At 37.2% G+C, this 22,449-nt stretch overlaps 1 protein-coding gene across 1 annotated transcript in view; it reads left to right on the top strand.

Annotated features, from left to right (window-relative positions):
- The first annotated feature begins 14 nt into the window (after positions 1-14).
- Positions 15-22,449, top strand: part of DYTN (dystrotelin) — a 51,370-nt gene continuing 28,935 nt past the window's right edge. Inside the window, exons 1-14 of the mRNA XM_048953817.1 lie at positions 15-427; positions 2,443-2,517; positions 4,226-4,427; positions 6,201-6,286; positions 7,135-7,223; positions 7,900-7,971; positions 8,313-8,476; positions 9,337-9,448; positions 11,506-11,651; positions 13,208-13,376; positions 15,020-15,090; positions 16,605-16,764; positions 17,999-18,479; positions 19,043-19,187. Coding sequence (XP_048809774.1) covers positions 382-427; positions 2,443-2,517; positions 4,226-4,427; positions 6,201-6,286; positions 7,135-7,223; positions 7,900-7,971; positions 8,313-8,476; positions 9,337-9,448; positions 11,506-11,651; positions 13,208-13,376; positions 15,020-15,090; positions 16,605-16,764; positions 17,999-18,479; positions 19,043-19,185 — 2,016 coding nt within the window. The 5' untranslated portion in view covers positions 15-381 and the 3' untranslated portion in view covers positions 19,186-19,187. The remainder of the gene's footprint in view (positions 428-2,442; positions 2,518-4,225; positions 4,428-6,200; positions 6,287-7,134; positions 7,224-7,899; positions 7,972-8,312; positions 8,477-9,336; positions 9,449-11,505; positions 11,652-13,207; positions 13,377-15,019; positions 15,091-16,604; positions 16,765-17,998; positions 18,480-19,042; positions 19,188-22,449) is intronic.

Genomic DNA, 22,449 nt, shown 5'->3' with positions numbered 1-22,449 from the left:
GAGCAGTCTGGTGTAAAGGTATACTGTAGCTATCTTGAAATCATACAGTGTGGACTATGTGGTACTCTTTTATGTAAACACTGGACTCCTGAATAGTTAAAGATCTCATTTCCTATTCTTCAACTGCTTTGGGAACAGTTTTCTCCTTCATGCAGTTTTGCAGTTAATACGGTTGCCCCTACTTTATCCCAGGCAGAGATCATGCAAATTTCTGGTGTTACTCCACACCTGACACCGAATCTACTATGTTGTTTTATATAATTCTGTTTAACTTCATCTATGAAATGCATTCAGTAATTTTTTCAGATTGTTAGGTTTGATTGGGATGGTTCAATATGCCTCAATAATGTGATTTTGCACTTTGATTTGTTTCATTATAGAATGTCTAATGCCATCTGCCCACTTAAAATGAATCCAGACTTGCAGGGTAAGGATTTTTCTCATTTCTTACCAACTTTTCTCGAAAGATGTTTCTGTATCTGTTTACAAGGAAACTACTGAATTGTATCGAAGTCACACAATTCTCAGAATCTCTGTGCTACAAAACTTAATTGACAAATTACACAGCTGTTTTGCCATGCCTTCTTCTAGATCTGTCATGGCACCTTCCCTGCCGTTACCACCTTGATTCATGGAATGATCAAGCATGCAAGGGTTATGTTTCTGAATTTACAATATAAATCTTTTTTCACATGTTCTAGAATAGGATGTCTATACACTCCCATTTTAAGTATAAAATTGTAGGTGATATTTCACCTGCTAAGCAGCCAGTAGTGCACAATACAAAACAAAAAGTAACCAGCTGCAGATGTCCTGTACATGCAGGAATTCTTTTGTCAGCAACTCAACAAAAGGCATTTACGGGTCTTGAGTTAAAATTTGACTCTCTGCAGAATGATTGCATGCTGGTTTTCTGCCCAAGGGGAAAGTTCCATCCCTGTGAGAAATGCATTTAATTGTTCTGCCAAGTAGTCTCTCATAAATAATTAGCCTGATATATTTTATATATACATAAATTTTTATGTATTTATTTTTACTGTTGATTTGTATGCTCATGCAAGTTAATTCTGAACTATTGCTTGACTGACACAAAATGCCCTACTATGATACTAGATATTGCCTACCAGAATGAATTTGAACTACAGATATAGTGAAAACAAGTTTATAGCAAATGGCTGTTAAAACAGATTCTCCTTATTTAGAAAGCCATCTTGCATGTGGAAAGTATTTAAGATGGATTATGTATGTTTCTAATGTTTCTAAGTAAGAAAATAAACATTTGGGTCTTACTGAATAGTCCACTGAAAACTCTGGGAATCAGTATTTCTTTCAAAAAACCTTTGGATCACATTACTAAGAAAGAGAACTGATACTGCATGGAAGTAAAAACTCATTTTTCACACTGTATGACATGCTACTCTAGATCTTGAAATAGTACCATGAAACATAATGTGACAAGAGCAGGAGTAGACAGATGGTATGGCAGATAGGGCTTATTTCTATCTCCTGCTTCTGGGAACCAGCAGAGCCCATAATTTGCTGACTATTAACATTAGTCTGCAACATTTGTGTGGAACCATTGCACACAGATTGGCCCATTTCCATACTAAACAGATAGAGAGTAAAATGAATTATTTCTGCCTGCCCGGTTATGCATATTATTTGTTGCTTATGCTTTTGTGATCAAGACCTTTTCTTTTTCTTTTTTCTTTTTTTGTCGTGCAGCTCTAGATATGTGTAAAGTAACAGGTGTAAGTCAAGTTCTGAAACCCTTACTTTCCACACAGAAAGTCATGCTTTAGTGATGTGAAATGGATGACCTGAAATAATGCAAGGGCATAGGATTTAGTTGAGAAACTTGAGTGAAATTACTAAGCAGAGATGTCAAAAGCTAGTTGCCCTGCTAAACTGCTTATAAGACAGTTCCAGATGTTGATCTTGGCAGAAAATTTGTTTAATGCTTGGGAAAAAAAAAAAAAAAGGCATCCAGAACAATAACTCTGCTGTACAGACTGACAATCTGTTCCATGTAGAAAAGCATCTCTACTCTGATCAAGAATGTGTTTTGCCTAGAAGTACTGTTTCAGTATGATCTTACCTAAAAGTACATGTACTGCATATCCGTTTTTCAGACTTAATTTCTGAAGAAGCAGATGTGCTTTGTCTGTTAAATACAGTTTTTCCAACTCATCATGCCACTGGCAGTAAGACGATTTTCCTTACAAAGCTATGGGAAAAATAAAAAGTGCTTTCATTTTTATCAAAATTTGTCAGAATTTTCCTTGAAAAAAGTGTTGTGGGTTTTGACCAAGTTAAAATTAGGTTCAGTTTTTGGTTTTGGTTTTTTATTTATTTATTTATTTATTTATTTATTTATTTATTTTGTGTGTGTGTGTGTTTTGGTTTGGTTTTTTAATTATCTACTCTATTATTTTTTTTCAGAGGCATTCAGTGACATTCAGAGCTCCGTCTACAGAACAGCCCTAAAACTACGCTCACTACAAAGTCTGTGCCAGTGTTAGTAGATGAAGAAAATTATGTGCTTTTACGGCAAGAGGAATGTGTAAAAATTCTGTGTTGCTGTCACCATGAGTTATTACACTACTTTCCTCTCTCATTTTCCACCTGAAAAATTCAGAGTGCATTATAAATGCTTAAGAGCTAGATAGTTCCTTGTATCAGTCTTCTCCCTATTTGAATATACATTGGAGTATATTAGTAAATTCTAAATGCATGAGAGAACTAAGGTGCTATTTCTATCTACATTGTTATATAGACATCACTGGCAATTAATGAATCTTTATCTATATATTATCTGTAGGAGTTGAATTATTGGAAGTAATCATAGATAATCAGAAATGTGTATACAGGCACTAGAAGAATTAATGAGAATTACTGTACTACAACATTATAAATATTATAATGTGCACATATTATAATGTTACAAGTATTAATGAGGAATGTTGTAAGTATTAATGAGAACAAACCAAAATATGATAGGTAGAAAACCCCAGCCTAGCACTCATTCTCCCTGCATTTGAAGTAATAATTCTGCGCAAGCAAATGGAACAAAGCCAGGGGCACCTAGCTTGCTTTGAGATAACTGGATCTAAATTCCATATTGAGGTAGAATACATGGAAATCTTGAATTTTCCAGTGTTAACAATCTGTTGCTGAAAATGTAGTTATTACAAGTCAAATGTTTAGGGCAATGTCAAAAGATGTCTAGTTTGTGGTTGTGGCCATGTGTATTTGAGTATGCTCTGTGAACATATTTGGCTGGATTTCAGCCCTGGCATGCTAAATCTGCCTGATGCTGTGTCACAGCATGGAGGTACCAACTCACAGAGGCACTGGTTTTCATTAGCTCTATTGCTTAGACCTCCATGTTACCACAGCATTCATAGAAACTACTCCACTTACCCTCTTCCTTTAACACTGGTGACCAGAATTGCACACAGATGGAGCTTCACCACTGTCTCACACTGATACTTTCAGTCTTCACTGGAAAGACAATTGGTGACATATTCTAGGGTCTTCTCTCCTTCTTCAGCAGCCTTATTGTTTTGAGAGTGATGAGAGATGAATACATGCATATGCTCCAATCATTCATTATTGATTCTAATTAATCGTGCTTCTGTTGTACTGGATGTGTCCTCTAAGCAGCCATAGCTCATTCTTCCCACTGGGTATTAGTTATGATACATTTTATAGTATAGCATATTAGCAACTTTCTTGGACAAAGTATCTTATTTCTCTTTGTATCTGGAATGAGAAGAAACCCCACTCCAAAGTACACGTTGATTCCACAGTCCTAATGGAACTTAATTTTGAAATACAAAATGGTGCATGAATTCGTAGTCTCTCTTTCTACATATATAATGAAATGTAGCTCTACAATTTAGTTGCAGTCACTCTGCTGTTTTCATTTATAATTTGCACGCAGTTCATTATGTTATTTTCCTTCCCCTCCTAACTATTTCAAAATTACCTCCAGAAAATTTTAGTTGAGCTGTTCTACTCTTACAGCCTCACAAGCTGTGCTGTATCCCTAAACCCAGTGAGATCTTTTCCTGTTTGTTTCTTTTTTTGAGTCACATGCTGTGTTAGACTTAATTGCCTAGACTTACTTGAAGTAGGTACTTCTGATTAAAAAAGAGAGGTCCAGCTTCCACTCAAGAGAAAGCAGGAATCCTCATTTGTTTCTTCTTTTGTTTTCCCACAGTGGATTTGATCAATGTTTCTCTGATTCAGCACATTGTATCAAGTGAGCAGAGGCAGAGAGAAAAGGAGATTTCTCTGAAAGTGCAGCGGCTCTCTGGAATGCTGAAGGAGCTGTTTGAAAGAGCAAGGTTAGAAAAGCCAGGCCAGGTAGATCCAAGAGCTGCTGAATTCACATTGAGCCTGCTAGAAGCCATGTATGACAGGTGAGAGAGAGCACAAATATAAATCCATCTTATGTCACTTCTGTATTAAACTCTACCATGATTATAGTATTTTCTTTAAGTTGTGCACAGTGTATTGAAGATACAGGAAGGTGGGGCACAAAACATTAGAAGAGAAATAGTACTAAGATAATTCCAAAAAGTCCAGATGTGTGCCTGCCTATACTAGCTCCTTCTGTGAACGTCAGTGTACAAAGAGAGACTCACTCACTTGACAGCCAGGGTACACTTCTGAATAAAAATCCATATTTGTCTTTGTATATGCACAGGTAAAGACTTTACCAGCCATTTCTCATTATTCATTTTTCTCCAGCTTATTCACAAACAATATGGATTAATTCATTAGAATCATAGAATTGCTTAGGTTGGAAAAGACCTTAAGGATCATCAAGTCCAACCAGAACCTAACCATACTACCCTAACTTTAATAACCTTCCACTAAATCATGTCCCTGAGCACCACATCCAAATGGTTTTTAAACACATTCAGGGATGGTTTCTCAACCACCTCCCTGGGGAGCCTATTCCAGTGCTTAACAACCCTTTCTGTAAAGAAGTTTTTCTGGATATCAGACCTAAATTAATCTTAGGATTGGTTCATTACAGTATCAGATTTAAAATAAAAGGCTTAGTTCATTGTTGAGTTTACTCACCACAGATGAAATTAATTCCCTCTTTCATCAGAGCAAAGCTTTTTACTGAGAATGTAAGATATAGATATTCTACAAGATTCTGTGTTGAATTAATCATACAATTATTACTATTTAAGATCCCATGTTATTAATTTTTTGTACTTCCAACATCAATAAAGTCTAAGAATAAATAGATGTATTTCAAAGCAGAGCTAAAAACATCAAGTGTATTTTGTAATTTTCTTGCTGTAAGTATCACCTCAGGAAAACCATTTAGAAGAATCTCCTAAACAGGACTATTTTGGTCTTTTTTTCCTGTTTTGCAAGGATGGTATATTACTTTCTTCATGCTGTAATATCTTTTTATAAATCTGTTTCCACAAGCTGCATAAATAGGATAGAAAATGCATTTTGTAATTTTCTTCAAAACATGTTTTCTCTTTGCTGTTCTCTGCTTTCCATTGCCAATTGAAAGAAATTCAAGGCAAGAACATACAAGTGCTCTGCCATGTCTCTGTGGTTGTTTAATTGCACGCTTACATAAACTTTTATAAGTGTTTTTTGGTTGTATGCTTCATGAGATTTGAAAATAATTGTCACAAAAATGTTCTTGTAAGTTTCAGTAAACAGCAATGTGGTGAATATTCTATGCATGTTCTATTTGAATTGCAGTGAAATTAAAGGAAGTTAATCCAAGAGGTAGGTGCAGGGGTATGTCTGGGGCTGCAGTGAGGTTACCTCATGATAAAGTAGAAAAAACAGATTGTAGTCCTGCTTTCTCATCCATACTTGGAAAGGCCTTCTACAAGTAAAGAGGGTGATTAATTAATTAATTACTTTTAGAATGAGTATTATAAGAATAAAATTATGTTTTAATTAGAATGTGAGATTTTAAGGAGATATTGTATTTTTGTTTTAAGATTGAATGGTATCTTGCACGTTGTAGTCACGTTCGGTCACAAGGAGTCCTAGACATGAAATATCACTGCAGTGCTACATCTGCTGTGTACATACAAAAGAATATTAATGTTGAAGTTATCTTACAGCATAGCTATTTTTTTTCTTTAGAGGTTTCAGGTTTTGTGTTCTTGGTGTATGTAACGTAATTTATTTTATTTTTCTAGCTCTGGAACAGGTTATATCAAAACTAGATCTGCTGCAGCTGCCCTAATTGCCCTTTCAGGAGACACTCTACTTGCTAAATACAGAGGTGGGAAATGTACAGTTTTATATACTGTGTAAAATACTGAATCTTGAGAAAATACTCAAGTTGGATTTTTTTGTTTGTTTGTTTGTTTTACTTTAAAAGATTATAAATCTGATGCAGAAAGTAAATTAAGTTGTAGGAAAAGGCTGATGCAGAAAAGTACTTGCTCATCAGTGTTCATATTCATCTCTGCAAAATGGTCAGAGCTCAGTAATGAAGACCAAGTTCTGTTTGTCTGGCAGAAAAGAACAGAAACCCTTTGTTTTAAATTTCATTAGAGCCAAAAAACAAATGCATATATTTGATCCAGGAAGTCCTTAGGGATCTTTTAAACATTAGACAAGAAATGCTTAAAGAAGTATAAAAGATAAAGTTAGCCCAGTGCATGGAACAGCACAAAGGCTTCCACCTGAATTAAATGCTCAAAATGGAGAACAAATGAACTGCAAGAGGCATATTGGCTTCATACTCCCATTGCTTATTATGCATTTTCTTTCAAGTTACTTGGAATTGACAATTCACAATTTGAACAGGATATATTTAACTATGCTTCTTACAGCCATGAAAATGAGCTTCGTGTTTCCTCCATCCTTCCAGTCTTAACTTTTAAGAATAAGAGATTGCTTTAATTTCATTCTTAATTTGCTATTCTCCATTTTCTCTTTTCCCTGTTGGGGTAAGTATAGTCAGCAGTCACTGAATGCTTGCTAGATTTGACAATTAAAGGAGAGTTGTTTTCAGAGGTTTACTTGATACTTTGTAATAATCATGCAGATGTTTTGAGAATAAGTAACTAGAAGACTCCTCAAGCCCTGTTAGGATTCTAGTTTCCTTTCTCTGGTTGTTTCCAGCTTTCTTTGAGTTTTATGCTGTTCCTGGTGGGAAGAAGGCCTTGATTACCTGTAGTGCTCTGAGAAGCCTGCTAACAGACTTGAATCAGGTAATGTTGTTGCAGTGCTTTTAGGTAACAAGTCTCACAGGAGGAATTCTAATCCGAAAGAAGAACATGTATCATTGATACTACTTATGTTTGATTATATTATGGGACTGATGTCAGCAGGGCACCGTGTGGACTTAGGGATCTATCACGCAAAGTAGGCAAAATAATCAAGTTCTCTAGCTATTTCTTAGTCTAAATAATGTCTGACATCGGTATCTGTGTATTCATTTTGCCTGAGCTTAAAGGTTCTGGGAACAGCTGCATACAGCCGTTGCTAAAGCAATTTCTATCTTCAGATGCTTGCACTCACTAGAATAGCTTGCAATTGCAGAATAATGCCTTAGCATGCAAGTATGTCCAGCTGAACTGATGCTAAAAATGGGGTCTTAAAATGACTCCTGAGGTTCAAACCTACTGTCTTTCAGTATTCTAATGTAGCAACATAGTATATTGATCCATTAGAATAAGTGAGCTGGATGCAAATCATTCTGACACCTGTTGAACTCCGAAACTGTGCACTGATGGTATGAATCTGAACAGCTTTTCTTGAGGAGGTTATGTCAAATAGAATTTCTATAGGCTCTTCGCCACCTGTGTGCTGTCACCATCTCAGTTGAGCATGATGGGAAGATCTGTTTTTTATTGAGGTGCTTCTAAGCTTTTCTTCTCAATGCAGATCCCAGCCATTGTAGGAGAAGGCTGCACTTTGTCTTGTGTGGAAATTGCTACTCACAACTGTTTCCAGGGGGTGAGTGAAATTCAGATGTCCTGGGAAATTACTTTGATTGTTGATGATAAATTAAGATTGGAAGTGCATCACCATATGACATATACCAGTATATACTTTTAAGAAGCAGGGCTGTTTGTCATTTTCACAATATAGAGGAGTGATATCTATGGAAAAGATGCTCGGTAAGATACAGCCGAAGACTTACATTTATTCTAAACCTTTTAAACCCAGAGTATTTTATATGAGTGAAAAAATCCCTGCTAGTAGAGTCCAATGTATGAACTTATATTAACAACTGTAGATGAGACACTAGTTCTTTTCAAGTAAATGGCTGAACTCGAGATGTGTATTTTTTCCAGGTTCTGAATTCAGGAATTGTTGAAGAAAAATTCTTGTCTTGGCTGAGATCAGGACCTGCTCTTCTGCAATGGCTCCCTACATGTTACAGATTATCAGCCACAGAAAGGGTTTCTCACCATGTTAGGTGTAGAGTCTGCAAGACATTCCCCATTACAGGCCTCAGGTATGTCAGTAACTACTGTAATCTATAGTATCCATGTAGAAAGTTTTTGCTATTGTGTTTGCATACTCTGCAGGCTTAAACTACTATGTTAAGCAATAGACATTGAACATAACAAATCAGATGTGGGAAAGTGAGGACTATCCCAGGCTCCAGCTTGACTCAGGCTTCCATCCTGTTTCACTTTATTTCACTGGCACAGGCATTATTATGGACACTTATGGAAAGTAAACTTGCAGATCAGTGGTAAAGCCACAAATTGAGCTTATGTATCTCATTTTATAGTTCTTTTTCCCATAATCAATTGGGCATATTAACTGTCTAGTTCAGTTAGCCATCATACAACCTTATTCATCTCAGTAAAAATACCTCCTGATTAAAAAATAGACATTACCTTGGACCAGAATGCATAGAACGGCATTTTGCTGTTACTGTCTTCTCACTAACAGTAAGTTTAGAGGGTTTGTGGTTTTTTTTTTTGTTTTTTTTTTTTTTTTATTTTTGTGGTTACATTACAGTTCAGTGAGAACAGCAGATAGAGGTAAGCTAAAAGAAACATGTGAAGATGTCACTGCATTTTCAAAAATGATACTAGAACAACTGTGGTGGTTTTTTTTGGACTGAAATTCATTGCAGCAATTTAATAATACCAAAATTCATGATTGGATTCTGGAGATTATTCCATTGTCATATGAACAAAATAATTCTTGCTATTCAGAAAATGCTGGTGAAAATCTTTATTCTAACTTAGGTGCTTCTCTGCATTTCAGAATGCAGGGACATGAATTTCTGGTAGTCAAGCTCACTTACATCAAGTTCTCAGTTGCAAGGAAGTAACTTAATCCTTTTGTTTACTTTCACAGGTATCGCTGTCTGAAGTGCCTGAATTTTGACCTTTGCCAGGTCTGCTTTTTCACTGGCCGTCTCAGCAAACCACATAAGAGTTCACATCCTGTTGTGGAACACTGTGTGCAGGTAGAGTCCTACTCCCCTGTTCTGGTTCTTTATATGGACAATTTGACAATACACTCTTGAGCTAAACTGATTATAAAATTATGTATATGTCAGCCATGGTACCCATGAGACATTAGGATTTATTTATCTGAGAGCAGTGAGTCAGAGAAAAGAAAAAAAAGAAGACTTCTAACTTAAGAAATGTTCTGTTCCGAAATAACTGAATAGAGACATGAAATGTCAGACTGCAAGTCCTCTTCCCAGGGAGATGTTTGGTTAATATCTTCATTAAAAATAATATAGAGATGTTAGTTCCTCCAAATATCCTTCCTTATGCTCCATGAGAAAACAAAACAATCAAATGACAACTTATCTCCTCGTGCAGAGATTTCTATTAGGGATATTCAATTGAATGTGTATGGGGAATGCATGGGAAGGTGTGAATGTCAAAGCATAAGAAGGAAGAGCAGGAGGGATGTGTCAAAGTCAGGAGATGATGCAACCTAGATTAGTTGGTCAGCAAGCTCATAGCCCTTCCATAAACACAGCTTCTCAGGATGCTCAGATTAGGAAAATAAAAAACAACCTGAAAAAAAAGGACAAAGCCATTTGAAGATAATGTAAAGGTAAAGGACAAGACTTGTGGTAAAACATCCAAAGAGACAGAAGATAGCAAATAAATCCTCATGACCCACAGAACTGAGCAAAGGTGGAGTGACAAAAGATCACAACTGTGAGTTCTTAAAGGAATTAAAGGTGCATCCGAAAAACAGCACAGTGCATGTAACCCAGGAGTCTGAAGGAGAACTGGCATCTCTTTTCCTCCGTGTCAGTGTGAGTCACTGTAGTCATACCATGTGGATACATACATCTTGGTGTGTGAATGCTGGAGAGACCACCTGAACACATGCACAGTAGTACTTCTGAATGAGTTAGTGTGAGTGAGTGAAATCAATTTTGCTTTAAAATTAAGTCCTCTTTCTCTCTTAGGCTGCATGACATTAAGTTTTCCTATTTTGTTGCTGCAGTATTGCAACTGAATAGGTGTTCTCAAGTTATGTAGAATGGAGTGTGTTGGAGCAGACCTTTAAGATCTGGTTCCAACCCCCCTGCTATAGGCAGGGACACCTCCCTCTAGACCAGGTTGCTCAAAGCCACATCCAGACTGGCCTTGAATGCTTCCAGGGAGGGGGCATTCACAGCCTCTCTGTGCAACCTGTTCCAGTATCTCACCGCTCTCAAAATAAAGAATTTCTTCCTAATATCTCATCCAAATCAACCCTCTTCCATTTTTAATTTCTTCCCTTTTTGTGAAACATGTAAGTATTGCTAGTGAGCCCTTTTTCCCATACATTTTACTTTTAGCAGTTCTCAGCAAATTACATTTTTACTTTTTTTCTTTACGAGGGTGTGGGATGCTGAGATGGATTTGAAGTGTCAGCATTGTTTTTCTTTGCTGTGCTGACACCTTGTGGTAATATTACCACTGAGAAATGACTGGGATGCATGCTGTATGTTTTCTTCTGTTTTCCTGTTCAGTCTGTTAAGCCTTTCCCTATATTCTGCACCAGTCATTTTCTGGGAAAGTATTGATTCGTGTCCTGCCATACTATAGTTGTGTAGCATAGTTGTTTTACCTGCTGTGACAATTGCAAGTATGGTTTTCATTGTACTGCATAAGAGGAGGATGTGAAACACTGAAGGCTGTATACATTAAAACTTCATACCAATTTAAAAATTACTTTTTTTCTATTGTTCAAAAGAGAATTTATGAACTAATTGGGCAGAATTCTTGTTGTTCATTTCACAAACACTGTATTAAACATTTCCAGGCTGCTTCAGTTTGGCCCAGGCAGGGTATTTTGCTTACATAAAAGAATTGGAGCTGATCTTGCCTGTGGTCCTGCATCATCATCCTCTCTAGCTCCACATCTCAGACAGCAGTCGTGAACCTCTTCAGCTGTTGTTGAACAGCTGGAACTTTGCACATGTCTTGCCTTTGCCTTGGGCTATGCCTACTTTTGGGCAGCACCTGTTTGAAAATTCACTCCCTTCTCTGTAATCCCTTATCCCAACAGATGTCAGCAAAGGCGAATGCAAAGCACTTTCTCTGCACTGTCAGAAACAACCTGTTTCAGGACTGCTGCAGAAGAAAAGAGGCTCAGGAAAGGAAGGTTCTGGAGATAATGGAAGAGAGGCATTTCCCTACTCACAAAAAGATTCTGTGAGTTTCTGTTTTCAATGAATTTTTTCTCTCTGAATGAAGTGTCAGGCTGTAGGATATTGCTTGATTTTGTTCTTTAAGTAAGTGACTTTGTTATGACAGACTGTGTCATGATTTTCCTGTAAAAAATTGAAAACATAAATGGGAAGCTGCTGCTTTCCCATTGTTCTGTTGCTTAACCATGATTGCCATGCTGACAACCTAATGACCAGCTGTCTTAAAAGGTACATGTTTGTGTCTTCCCTCCCTCCTTCCCTATGTCATCTCTTTCTTTCTGTGCCATATCTAATGCTCAGACTAAGGTCAAGCATTGCAAATATTTAGTACCTGTCATGGAAAAACCACATGGGTTTTAAGTACCTCCTCTGTGACAAATTCATTGGAAATTAAGTGAATACTTCCTGCACGTGACCCACAGTGCTTTCACTGAGTAGCATTCTACTCAAGTCCCACTGAATAGCAGTTCTGTGGGATTACTCACTGTTGAGAGTAGCTGATTTTTTGCATTATGATTACAGTTCTTTTAGGTCATTTCCATTTTGCCTGCTTTTAGTTAATGTGTAAATTCATTACTGTATTTCCACAGATTGCAGTAGTTAATGATGAGCACTGGAAGCTGTGTTACGATTTTCTGTGTAGTTACTCCTTCTTTACTCTGGGATTTTGGTTGATAGAATCTAGAAACTGAAGAGAACAATTATATGAGATAAGCACAAAGACTTAGGAAAGGTGAAACACCTTGCTTGTTGTGTAAAGACCTGGTAACTCTCAACATCTCATGTTTTCTGCAAATGAGAGTGAGAACAAAACAGAGAAAAAAACATCACACCTCTCTAAAAGTTACAATAAAATAATTTCATCCTTGTGGGAAGAAAGAGAAAGATCTGGTTATAAAACTTGAACTATACTGTAGTGTATATAGTTACAATGATTGTCATAAAGAATATTATTTCAGTGCTTGTTCTTCAGAATGTGGTGAAATGCAAACCATTTTCCATTGTTAATATATCCCCACTTCTTCTCAGCAGTGATACGTTTCCTCATTCTTGAATATCATTTAATCCTTCTGTGAGCAATCAAGATTTCTCTGTGATTCTCAGTGGGTTTTTTCTTACCTTATGGTTGGATTGCACTTAGTGAAAAAGAAGCATTTGAAGGTGTCATTGCAGGTGTCACTGTGTGGCTGATAGCTATCTGGGCTTTTCCAGAATAACCAGCACAACAGGATGTCTGGCCATTTCCAGTCTTTTTATCGTTGAATTTCCCAAAATATTTAGCTAATGTGAAAAAGAGAAGGAACAAATTGCTCTGATGCTAATGGAAGGAGAGAAGAATCTGATGTTGAGGTTCTGTTAGAAGAGTGGAATTTGTTTTAAGAAATTTCATTCTTTCAGCCAAAATCTGCCAGTGGATATAGCTGGACCATACCTCCTCCTTAGTCAATAGCGCAGCTGTTTCTGCCCACAGTTCTTCAGTTTTATCTTGATCCTTCAGGGTACCAAAACCATATAAAGCTTGATCTTTTCTCTACTCAGTATTTCTCTGTTGGTATACAGTCCCCCAGCAGAACTCAGTGCTTCACCATTCCCTACACATGAAAACCTGTCTCTCCCAGTGAACAACCCTATTCTGGAATCACCCAAGTTTATATCCAAAAACAGAACTGTGCTGCACAAGAATGACAATAACAGCAAGATACTGAAGCAAGGCAAGACAAAAATTCAGGTTAGTGAGACATCAAGGTGTAATAGTATTAAAGCTTGAAAGAAGACCTACCATGTTAACTATCTAGTTGATCTCTAATTATGAATGTAAAAGAAATGTAATGGACAGCTTCATCTTTCTGTGAAGAATGAGGGAACTGAAAAGTTAGTGAACAAGATTAGTCACTAACTCCTTGACTTCCATGACTTTTGGTAGCATTTGTAGGAATATTTGCTTTGTTAACTTTTTTCTTTTCAAATTGTCTTAGAGCAGCATGTTAAAGACTAGTTAATACTAGAGCCCTCTCTCTATTGTGAAACAAAAAATGCCATCATAACCACACACTGCAAGCATCGAGTAAGGGCATCTTAATTCTTAATAGGCTTAGACCTCCTTTGTCACTATAGCAATATAAGAGGATATTATGGGCCCTTTTTAAGGATTAAGTAGTGTCCACTTCAACTGAAATAGCTCATGCATAAAAGCTTTCCACCAATCTATTTCCAGGTTCCCTGCACAGAAACAATACTAGAGGAGTGGAAAGGATAGTGTAAATAAAAATAAGTATATAGCAGTTCTGTGTTTCTATATTTATTTGAGAGGTTCATAGTTCTGCCCTTACCTGGAAAGTATGGAACACTGGGTTGTGTTCAAATCAGTTTGTGTCATCTACTCATTCTGTTCTTCCCGCAAGCCAAGAGTGCAGTAACTGTGAACTACCCTGCATGTGTCGGGTCACTCCCTTGGCTGCTACTCCTGTGCTTGTCCTTTTGAAGCAGGACTGTCTTTTAGGTCTCTGCCCAGCATGAGATGTAATGCCAGCAAGCATATGTCCACAGGAGCAATTATGAGCAGATAATGCTTAGGCATGTCATTTTGATGGTTCACACTTGTCGTTCCTGAAGACAGTGAGACACGACTATAGTGCTACTCTGTCAAATGCAATTACTGTCTTGTTGAACTTTCCCTTGGGTGGAATTCTTTTAGAGTATTTTAATACTGATTTCCAACAGTAGTGCAGATTGCTTAAAAAGATGCATACTGTAAGTCCTATGCAAGGTAACTTTTAAAAGAGTCCATAAGCTTGAAGGTCCTAGGGTCCCAACTATGGGTCTCAAAATTACCTGGTTGCCCAGGTTCCAGCCCGGCTCATGTCATGCCTCTAAAGCAGCTTATTTGGAAAACATTTGACACCATGACTTCTGGAACTACTGTTCTGCATAGCCCAGAGGCTACTACTTGCACCCAAAGACCAGAAATTTCTCCCTTCTACATCCAGTCTGTCTTCCTACATTTCCTTGTCCCAAAGCAGCTGCGTGACTTGGGAGAGACTGTTCCCAAATCAGAATATTTCATTTTTCAGGATTTTCAAAGAATTAGGTTTTGTTCTGATTGGAGAGAAAACATATTCTGAAACACTCAGCATGTGTCATATAACAAAGAATTTGTCCTATATTGAGCAATCTGTCAGTCCATTTTAACAGCCGTCACAAATACATTCATGTATTTGTTGGGTGCAGTCAGTTAACTAGGAAGGTAGCAAATAAACCCATAGAACCGGTCAAATCCCCCAGTTGCCATGCCTGTTCATAACAATTTGCAAAGAAAATAAAATTTTATTGCTGGTAAGTTATGAACAGATATTTTTCTGTGTTTTATTTTAGGCAATTGCATTTTGTGAAGCAGAGATGTTAAAAATGCATGATTCCATCAGGAGTATTCACAATAAGAGCAGGTAGGTAAAAACAGTATTTCAGTGACCACTGATTTCTGGGCAATTGTTGTGGTTTAACCTGCTAGATGGCTCAGTACCACACAGATGTTCACTCACCTCCCCTCACCTTCTGTGGAATGGAGAAGAGAATCGGAGAAAACATAGAACTCCTAGCTTGAAATAAAGACAGTAAAACAGGACAAAAAGGAAGGAGAAATAATAATAGTATACAAAACAAAAGATGCACAGTGCAACAGCTCACCACCTCCTAAAACCAATACACAGCACAGTACCAGCTAGGAGGAAGAAAATTAAGTCTATCCCAGCCAAAACCAAGACAGCAATACAGTGAATGATTTTGAGATTTTAAATAATTCCTCTCAAGTGAGGATGAATGAAAAAAGTCAGCAACAAAAGTTGCAAGTGAAGATCACTGGAAAAACAGTTTCAGGCAAAGAAAAACCCTTTGACCTAAAGCTTACCATAACCGGGTGAATGAATTACATTATACATGGGAAGTTTTTTGTTATTGTTTGCAGACCAGTTTACAATGTTTATGTCTGCTCGTAGAACCAAACTCTAAGGTAGTTAAAAGCAGTCATTAATTTACAGTAAAGGCCCATTAAATGCTTTAATAGGGGACCAAATTGTAATATTAAATTCGAGGTGATCTAACTTGTCCCATTCTGACAAATTGTGCATGATTTCAGTGAAGCTGATGTTGCTGTTGTCTGTGTAAGCCAATGAATGCGCACAAAAAAATGAATCAGATAAACTTCTGGATGTAACTAAATGAGACAGATAACTGTTTTGTCTGGGTAATATTTGGCAGTTGGCTTATTACTGCATCATTAACCAGTTTTTCTCTCTGTCTTCACCTCAGCCATGGGAAAGGCAGAATTGTATTTCTGCCCAGACTTCTTAGAGATCCCACCTCTAGACCAGAGATATGGTAGTAGTTTTAACATGCTGTGTTCCGTGTAGGTAATTTCTAAATCTTCCCTGTGTGTGAGAGAGTGAAGCTTCTGATCAGGAAAGTCTCAGTATCATTTCAAGGGAAAGTGGCCTGCACAGGGTCTATTGGTATTGTTAAACAAGCTTTACAGAATGCCAGGCGCAACAAGGGATTCAATTAGAGAGGGAAAGGCTGCTTTTTTTCTAATGATGCCTACAGAAAAAGGATGCAAATCTTTTGCAGATCAGAGATTTGCCTTAAGAATTGCCTGAGAGGTTTGTTCCTAGAAAAGGGACTGCTCTTTGTATTGCAGCTGTCTTTATGGGAATGGTAAGTCCCAAGATGCAAGTCTCTGTCCTGGCTGCACTTCCACTCAGCTTGCATCTTTCCTCCAGTACATTCCTGTTCTTGATAATTCTGTGTGTACAGCCCAGTTCCTGAAATGCTGTCATCTCAGACAGAAGCTCAACTGACAAATAGAAGAAAGCTTGCTCTACAGTGTTTGCGCTTTTCCATGATTGGAAATATGTGTGTGTGTAATGGATCTAGAAATATTCCCACACTCCTGTCTCCCTGAAAGGTGCATGAAGAAGCAGTTGAATAAATGGAAGCACAAAGTGCAATTTCTTCATAACTGCCAGGAGGACAGAAGCTTCAAAATACAGGCAGAACTCCAAAGCCTGAGAGCAAGCCATGAAATCCTGCAAATGGAGCTGTGTGAAATGAAGCAAGAAGTAAAGGTATAGTGATAAAGTTAATGAAGAATCTTCTCAGCTATGGACAATTACCGAACACTAACTACTGCTTTTCTTGCAGACCACTTCCCTTGAGTCTATTTCATGCATTCTCTGTTTATCTGCTCAGTCAGCTCCAGTTTTTACCTTCATAGAGAGCAGGTAGGCTCTTTGTGGCAGGGATTTTCTTCTCATTCTAAATATATTTAGCACTTAGTACAGGTAGACATGTCTGGGATATTTAGATAATACTGCAATGAAGATAATGAGAAATAATTCTGATAAGAGTGGGAAAATGGTTCTCAGAGGAAGTATTAGATATTTCATTGCAGTTGTTCCTTTAGAGAGGAATGCTATATAGACACAGAATAAATAAAATTCTGTTCTATCATTCCTAATTGTTGTCTTGTACTGGGATGTAATGCAGACCTCCTAGAGAAAATTTTTTTTTTTTCTTTTCAGTTATATTAACTCTTGTTCATTTGAACTATCTCCGAGGTTCTGAAGAGATTCTGTGTTACAGGGAACTCATACGTATTTTACACTACAGCATTTTGTGGCATCTTCTGCCATGCAACTTTTAGAGTGTTTTTCAAGTCAACATCTAGGAATACAAGACACATCTGCAGTGCACAGCTTTATGGCACTTGCACATGGAGTACAATATGACCTGGCATGCCACCATACTGCGTGCTGTAACGCTGCCCTGTCCACAACATGCAGGATTGACTGCGCAAATGCAGTCAGGTGCCCGGTGTATGCACAGTTAGTTCAGTGTTCATGCTATGGTGTTTGCCATCCTGATGCAGTATAGAAAATTCCAAATAGATTTGTGGCACCAAAGCTAGCCTAGTTTTGGAATTGTGTATGTTGGTGGTTGTGAGGTGTTTGATAAGTGCATAATTTGCATATATGGTTTTTCCCCTAGTTTAATTCTTTTAGGTTGACTTTCCTGCAAATTTAGTCTTTAGAACGCTATTTTCTTCAATTTTCAATGGCATTAAAGCATATGTCCTCAGATTGGAATTGTGGGAAAAAATGGCACATAGATCTATCCAAACTCAAAGTTTTATTTCACTGCAGGAAAATAACTTTATTTGTAAAAATTATTGGGTAAAGTACACCAGAAATTATATATATATATATATATTAATCTGTCTCAGAATGAATTTTCCCACCTATTTTACCAACACGCAAAAACAACAATTATTTTCATTATATATTTTCTATGTTTTTGTAGACAATGTTACAGTCAACAGCACATCCTTCATTTTCACTGTGTCAGAATACGATTGCAAGAGATCAGCATGTTCTTCAGGAAAGCAAAATGCAGGGTGAATTATATCCTGTTCAAATAAAACCCATTTGCAGAACAAGTTCAGATTGGAAAGCTTTGAATCACCTCAACTCTGCAAATAGAATACAGGTTTTAGAGTCACCTGAGGCTCCTGCTACAGTGGACTTCATGTTCTCAGAAGACCTGGTGAAGTCAGTGACCTTGCAGAGTGACAGAGTTTTCATGGGACAGTTCAAAAAAATAAAAGATAATCAAACATATCTGCCTGAATTGATGGAAAACTACAACAGTGACATCCTAAGGAATACAGCTGTTACTCCTGCTGCAATACAGATACCATCTGATGAGGAGTTCTGTGATGAAGTGGACCTGCAGCAGCTAGTGATGAAATTGATGGATGCGTTGTCTCTTCAAGCCCAACCAGGTACGACTTCTCTTAGTTGTCTAGACATTGTCTTCTCACCTTCATCCAATTTTCTCTGTAAATCACTCATAGTCATTTAACTCTCAGAGGAAACTCAGAATCTTGCCCTTGCCGTTATAAAAGTACTGCATAGCTGTAAGGTGCAGGATAGGTGTATTGTAAGGTGCGGAACTCACTCCGTTAAGGTAGACTATAGCCCCTAATACCTGAGTAATTTAAAACAAGCATGTAAGAGGAAGTCAGTCTCTGCAGTCAATTGAGGAGCAAACTTATACTGATCGGGTGCACTGCAGGTCTTTTCTGTTGTCAACTAATGCTCTGACACAGTAACTTTTGCTCTAGTCCTAGGCAAACTTTCAGCTGTACAAAATGCTTTTGTAATCAATAGCCTTACTACAGCAAAACTTTGTTCAACACTCATGATAATGAGGTTGTAATGAGGAGAGTAACAGAAAAAGCTGCTGCTTATACAGAATTGTCTTATATTAGAGATTTATGAAGATATGTTAGAGTTCTGGCAGCAACCAAGTTTTCTGAAAGACCTGTTCTTCTGTTCTTTTCAGATCAACAGTCAGCCTTGAAGCAGCATTTCTTCTCTACAGCTGAACATGTTTGCAGATCCTTCTCTGATCTCATCAACCAGGTAACTGCCAGCTTGGAAGTGACAGAAAATGGCATTCACCTTACAGCTCCACTGAACTATTGAAGGTAATTAAAGCCATGTCACACTCTTTAAAATATCTCAGATGTTGCACTGTAGTAACCAAGCCTAACAGATTTCTGCATTTAACAACTTCACCAGGAACCATAAACAGTGTTAGAGAATAACATTTCTTATCCGTTAATGGTTTCTAGCTCCTGTACAGTAGATACAGGGCAACTGATTAAAACGAGTGCAACATCACTAATGCTTCACTGGCTTTCACAACTGTCCTGTCCTGTCTCTTTTCATTGCTATATAACTGATAATGAATTGTGTTTCAGAAACATTTTTTTTTCCGATAAAAATGGCTTGATGCAGATGGTTTCAGTGATATATTGTCTATCAAGATTTTTTTTCTTAGTCTAAATGAAAGGAATAAATTCTTTACTGTGAGATATCTCAGGACTCAATAGTTACATTATTCCAAATATTGAAAAATACGTATTTAAAGGAAAAAAAAAGTTTAGAACGTTTAAGGGAATTTAGTTGCTCTAGATGAACTGTTCCACTATGGATTGATATATATGTATTTATATTAGTATAGAACAGTTATTAAGAATGCAATGTCTAATACAGAATGGTTAATAAGGATGTAATGTTACCTACAGCATTAAAATGTGTGAGAAGTCATTTCTAATTGGTTGCTAGCACTGTATGAATCTAAAACTTCCAGAATATTAAAGATATATACAAAGCCTGCACTTAGGCATACAGGAGTACATCTGCCTATGTAAGTAAACATACAAATACTGTGTGGAAGTGTGGAAGTAGACAATTGGCAATGGTAGTAGATTGCACCTGTTGACGTAAACTGCAAGGAATCTATTAAGCCTCAGCAACAAGTAGGCTGGGGTTTGAAGAGAAAGGAATAGATCATACAAAAGAAATACTGCTTTGGCCCATTCATAGTATAGCCTAGGTTAATTTCTCGTAGTGATGAGTAAATGAAAGCCTTGAAAAGAACTTACTTCATTCTTACGAGAAAAATAATAGGACTCATTGCTTTTCTTTCATCGCTTCTTGTTGACTACCTGTTTTTACAGCAGTACAACACCAGTGATTTCAGTGAGATACACTGGTATATTCTGTGATGATGGGAGTGTCACAATTGCATATTTTTTTATTAACAGCCATTCTGAAGGTTAAAATAATGGGTGAAGATGGGGAATGTTAAAGATCTGAATGTTATTATCAGATGTTTTCCTTCTTTGAACTGTTAACTATTTATCAAGTGACTGTATGAACTGATGGCAAATTTACTAAGTGTGATTCTTCAGCCCATTTCTTTCCTCTTAGTTTTTGATGTGTCTTGCTTTAATTACTTGATAGGAATTGTGCTGTATCCCTTCAGGATGTACTGATAGTGCATGGAAGTATTTTAAAGATCTGTGCTCAAAACCAGTCATGGTTCAAGAGCAATTTGCATGTTTTTAAGGAGTTTAGTTGAGTAACTTGAATTATACCAGCTCAAGAGAGAAAAGACTCGTAATTTTATAGGAATTAGTTTGTGATGACTAAGAAAAGAAATTGAATTTGGGAAAAAAAGAAAAAAAAAAGGGGGGGAAATTGCACACTCTGAAACTTAGTTTCATGTATAATGAAACACTTTAGATTAATGTGATAGAAAAACGCTAAAAGTGCAGTGCTGAAGAAAAGCTGCACAGCAGACCACAATTTTCCACATATTTCCTTATCTTTTTTTTCATAATATGTCATAATCTCGAAGATACAGGAGCTGCCTAGAAAATGGCTAAAAATCTCATTTCTGTTTGTAACACCTCAGCTAGTTTCTTGAAGGACCTTGTACTGTGGATGGTAGTGATGGTGTTGAACGTTCCTGTTTTTTGCTGCTAGTTTTAGTCAGCAAAAGCCTTAAGTACACATGACACAAACATCCAAGAATTACAGCAACAAAGAGTAGTATGCAACTGTAGCTAACAGATTGTCTCTAGCAAATGAAGAGTGAAGAGGATGGAAGGTAAATAAACTAACTGACAAAGAAAGACTCCAGAAAGCAGGAAACAAATAGCAGAGAGTTCGCTAGGAAGTGCATACCTCCATATTCTCGCATAAACAGATCAGTAGCTTTTCCAATATACCTGTGCCAGGAGATGCAAACAACAATCTAAACAGCATAGCTGGCTATTACGAGAAGATATACAGCAATTTCTGACAAGGCTTTAAATACTCTTCAGAGCAGGTGGTTATGGATCAAAACCATTTGGAAACATTGACAACTGACAAATACTGGTTTGCTCAGATGCAGTATGGGACAGGCGTGGAACACAAATTCTAATGGATGGATATCTTTGAAATGTCCCTGAATCTCAGCATTTAACTTTCACTTCGCGGCAGTGAGTGAAGACTCAAGGAAGTATTTTCCACATCAGTAAGCAATTAATTACTTGCTAGCTCTCTATGAGATGAAAAGGGCAAAGTCTCAAGACTTCATTTTGTTGTTACTCAGTCCTGCACACAGTGAAGCAACCTCAGTCATAAATGTTCATTCCACACTTCTCCTGCCACACTCAGACTGAGGAACTGGAAGTCAGGAGCAGAACCAGCAGAAACAATCCTGGGTCATGCCAAGATCTGCTAAGAAATTCACAGGGAAGAGGATAGGAAACAACTTTAAGTTATCATTTTGAGACAGTACAGCAAATCTGCTTACATCTCATCCTCACTGTATTTGCTTTTCCTTAATGCAACCAACTTCGGAGGCCCCAGTTTATAATAAATGAATAGAAATCAAACAGCATCATCCAGCTGTGATTTTATGCCAAGTCACTGAGATCTGGATGACATAAGACCTAGATTATAAAACAGAATTAAGCTTGTGAGTCCTTCAGAGAGAAGAAAATGAAGTAGGAGTTTATGTAGGAATTCTATCGCATACATGTTTACATGAAATTTAATTCTCCTTCCTTTTCTTTTAATTGATTTCAGCACAATTAATAACACAGATCATCTCCTTTACATCAGCAATTTCCAAATGTTCTCTATAGTGGGACCTATGCTTAAGATTCATCTGTTCTCTTAAGTCTTTCTTGCACGCATTAATCCTTCCCTGCCCATTTCTTCAAAGGCCAAATGGTGATACAGCCTGTTAATAAAAGAACTTGCTGAAGCAGAACAGTATTGTTATTTAAGCTAAAGATCTGCTTGACCAGGAATGGTATTCCTCAATTTCTGTTACTGTCTGAAGGGAGGAAGAAAGCTGCCAGTAACCTTTTTCTAAGAGATCCTCTTGTTTAGAAGGAACGTATA

This window comes from Lagopus muta, chromosome 8 (genome assembly GCF_023343835.1).
Source record: "Lagopus muta isolate bLagMut1 chromosome 8, bLagMut1 primary, whole genome shotgun sequence".
NCBI classification, from domain to species: Eukaryota; Metazoa; Chordata; class Aves; order Galliformes; family Phasianidae; genus Lagopus; species Lagopus muta.
Note: the sequence above shows the minus strand (reverse complement) of the source record. Positions and strands in the feature narration are given on the sequence as shown.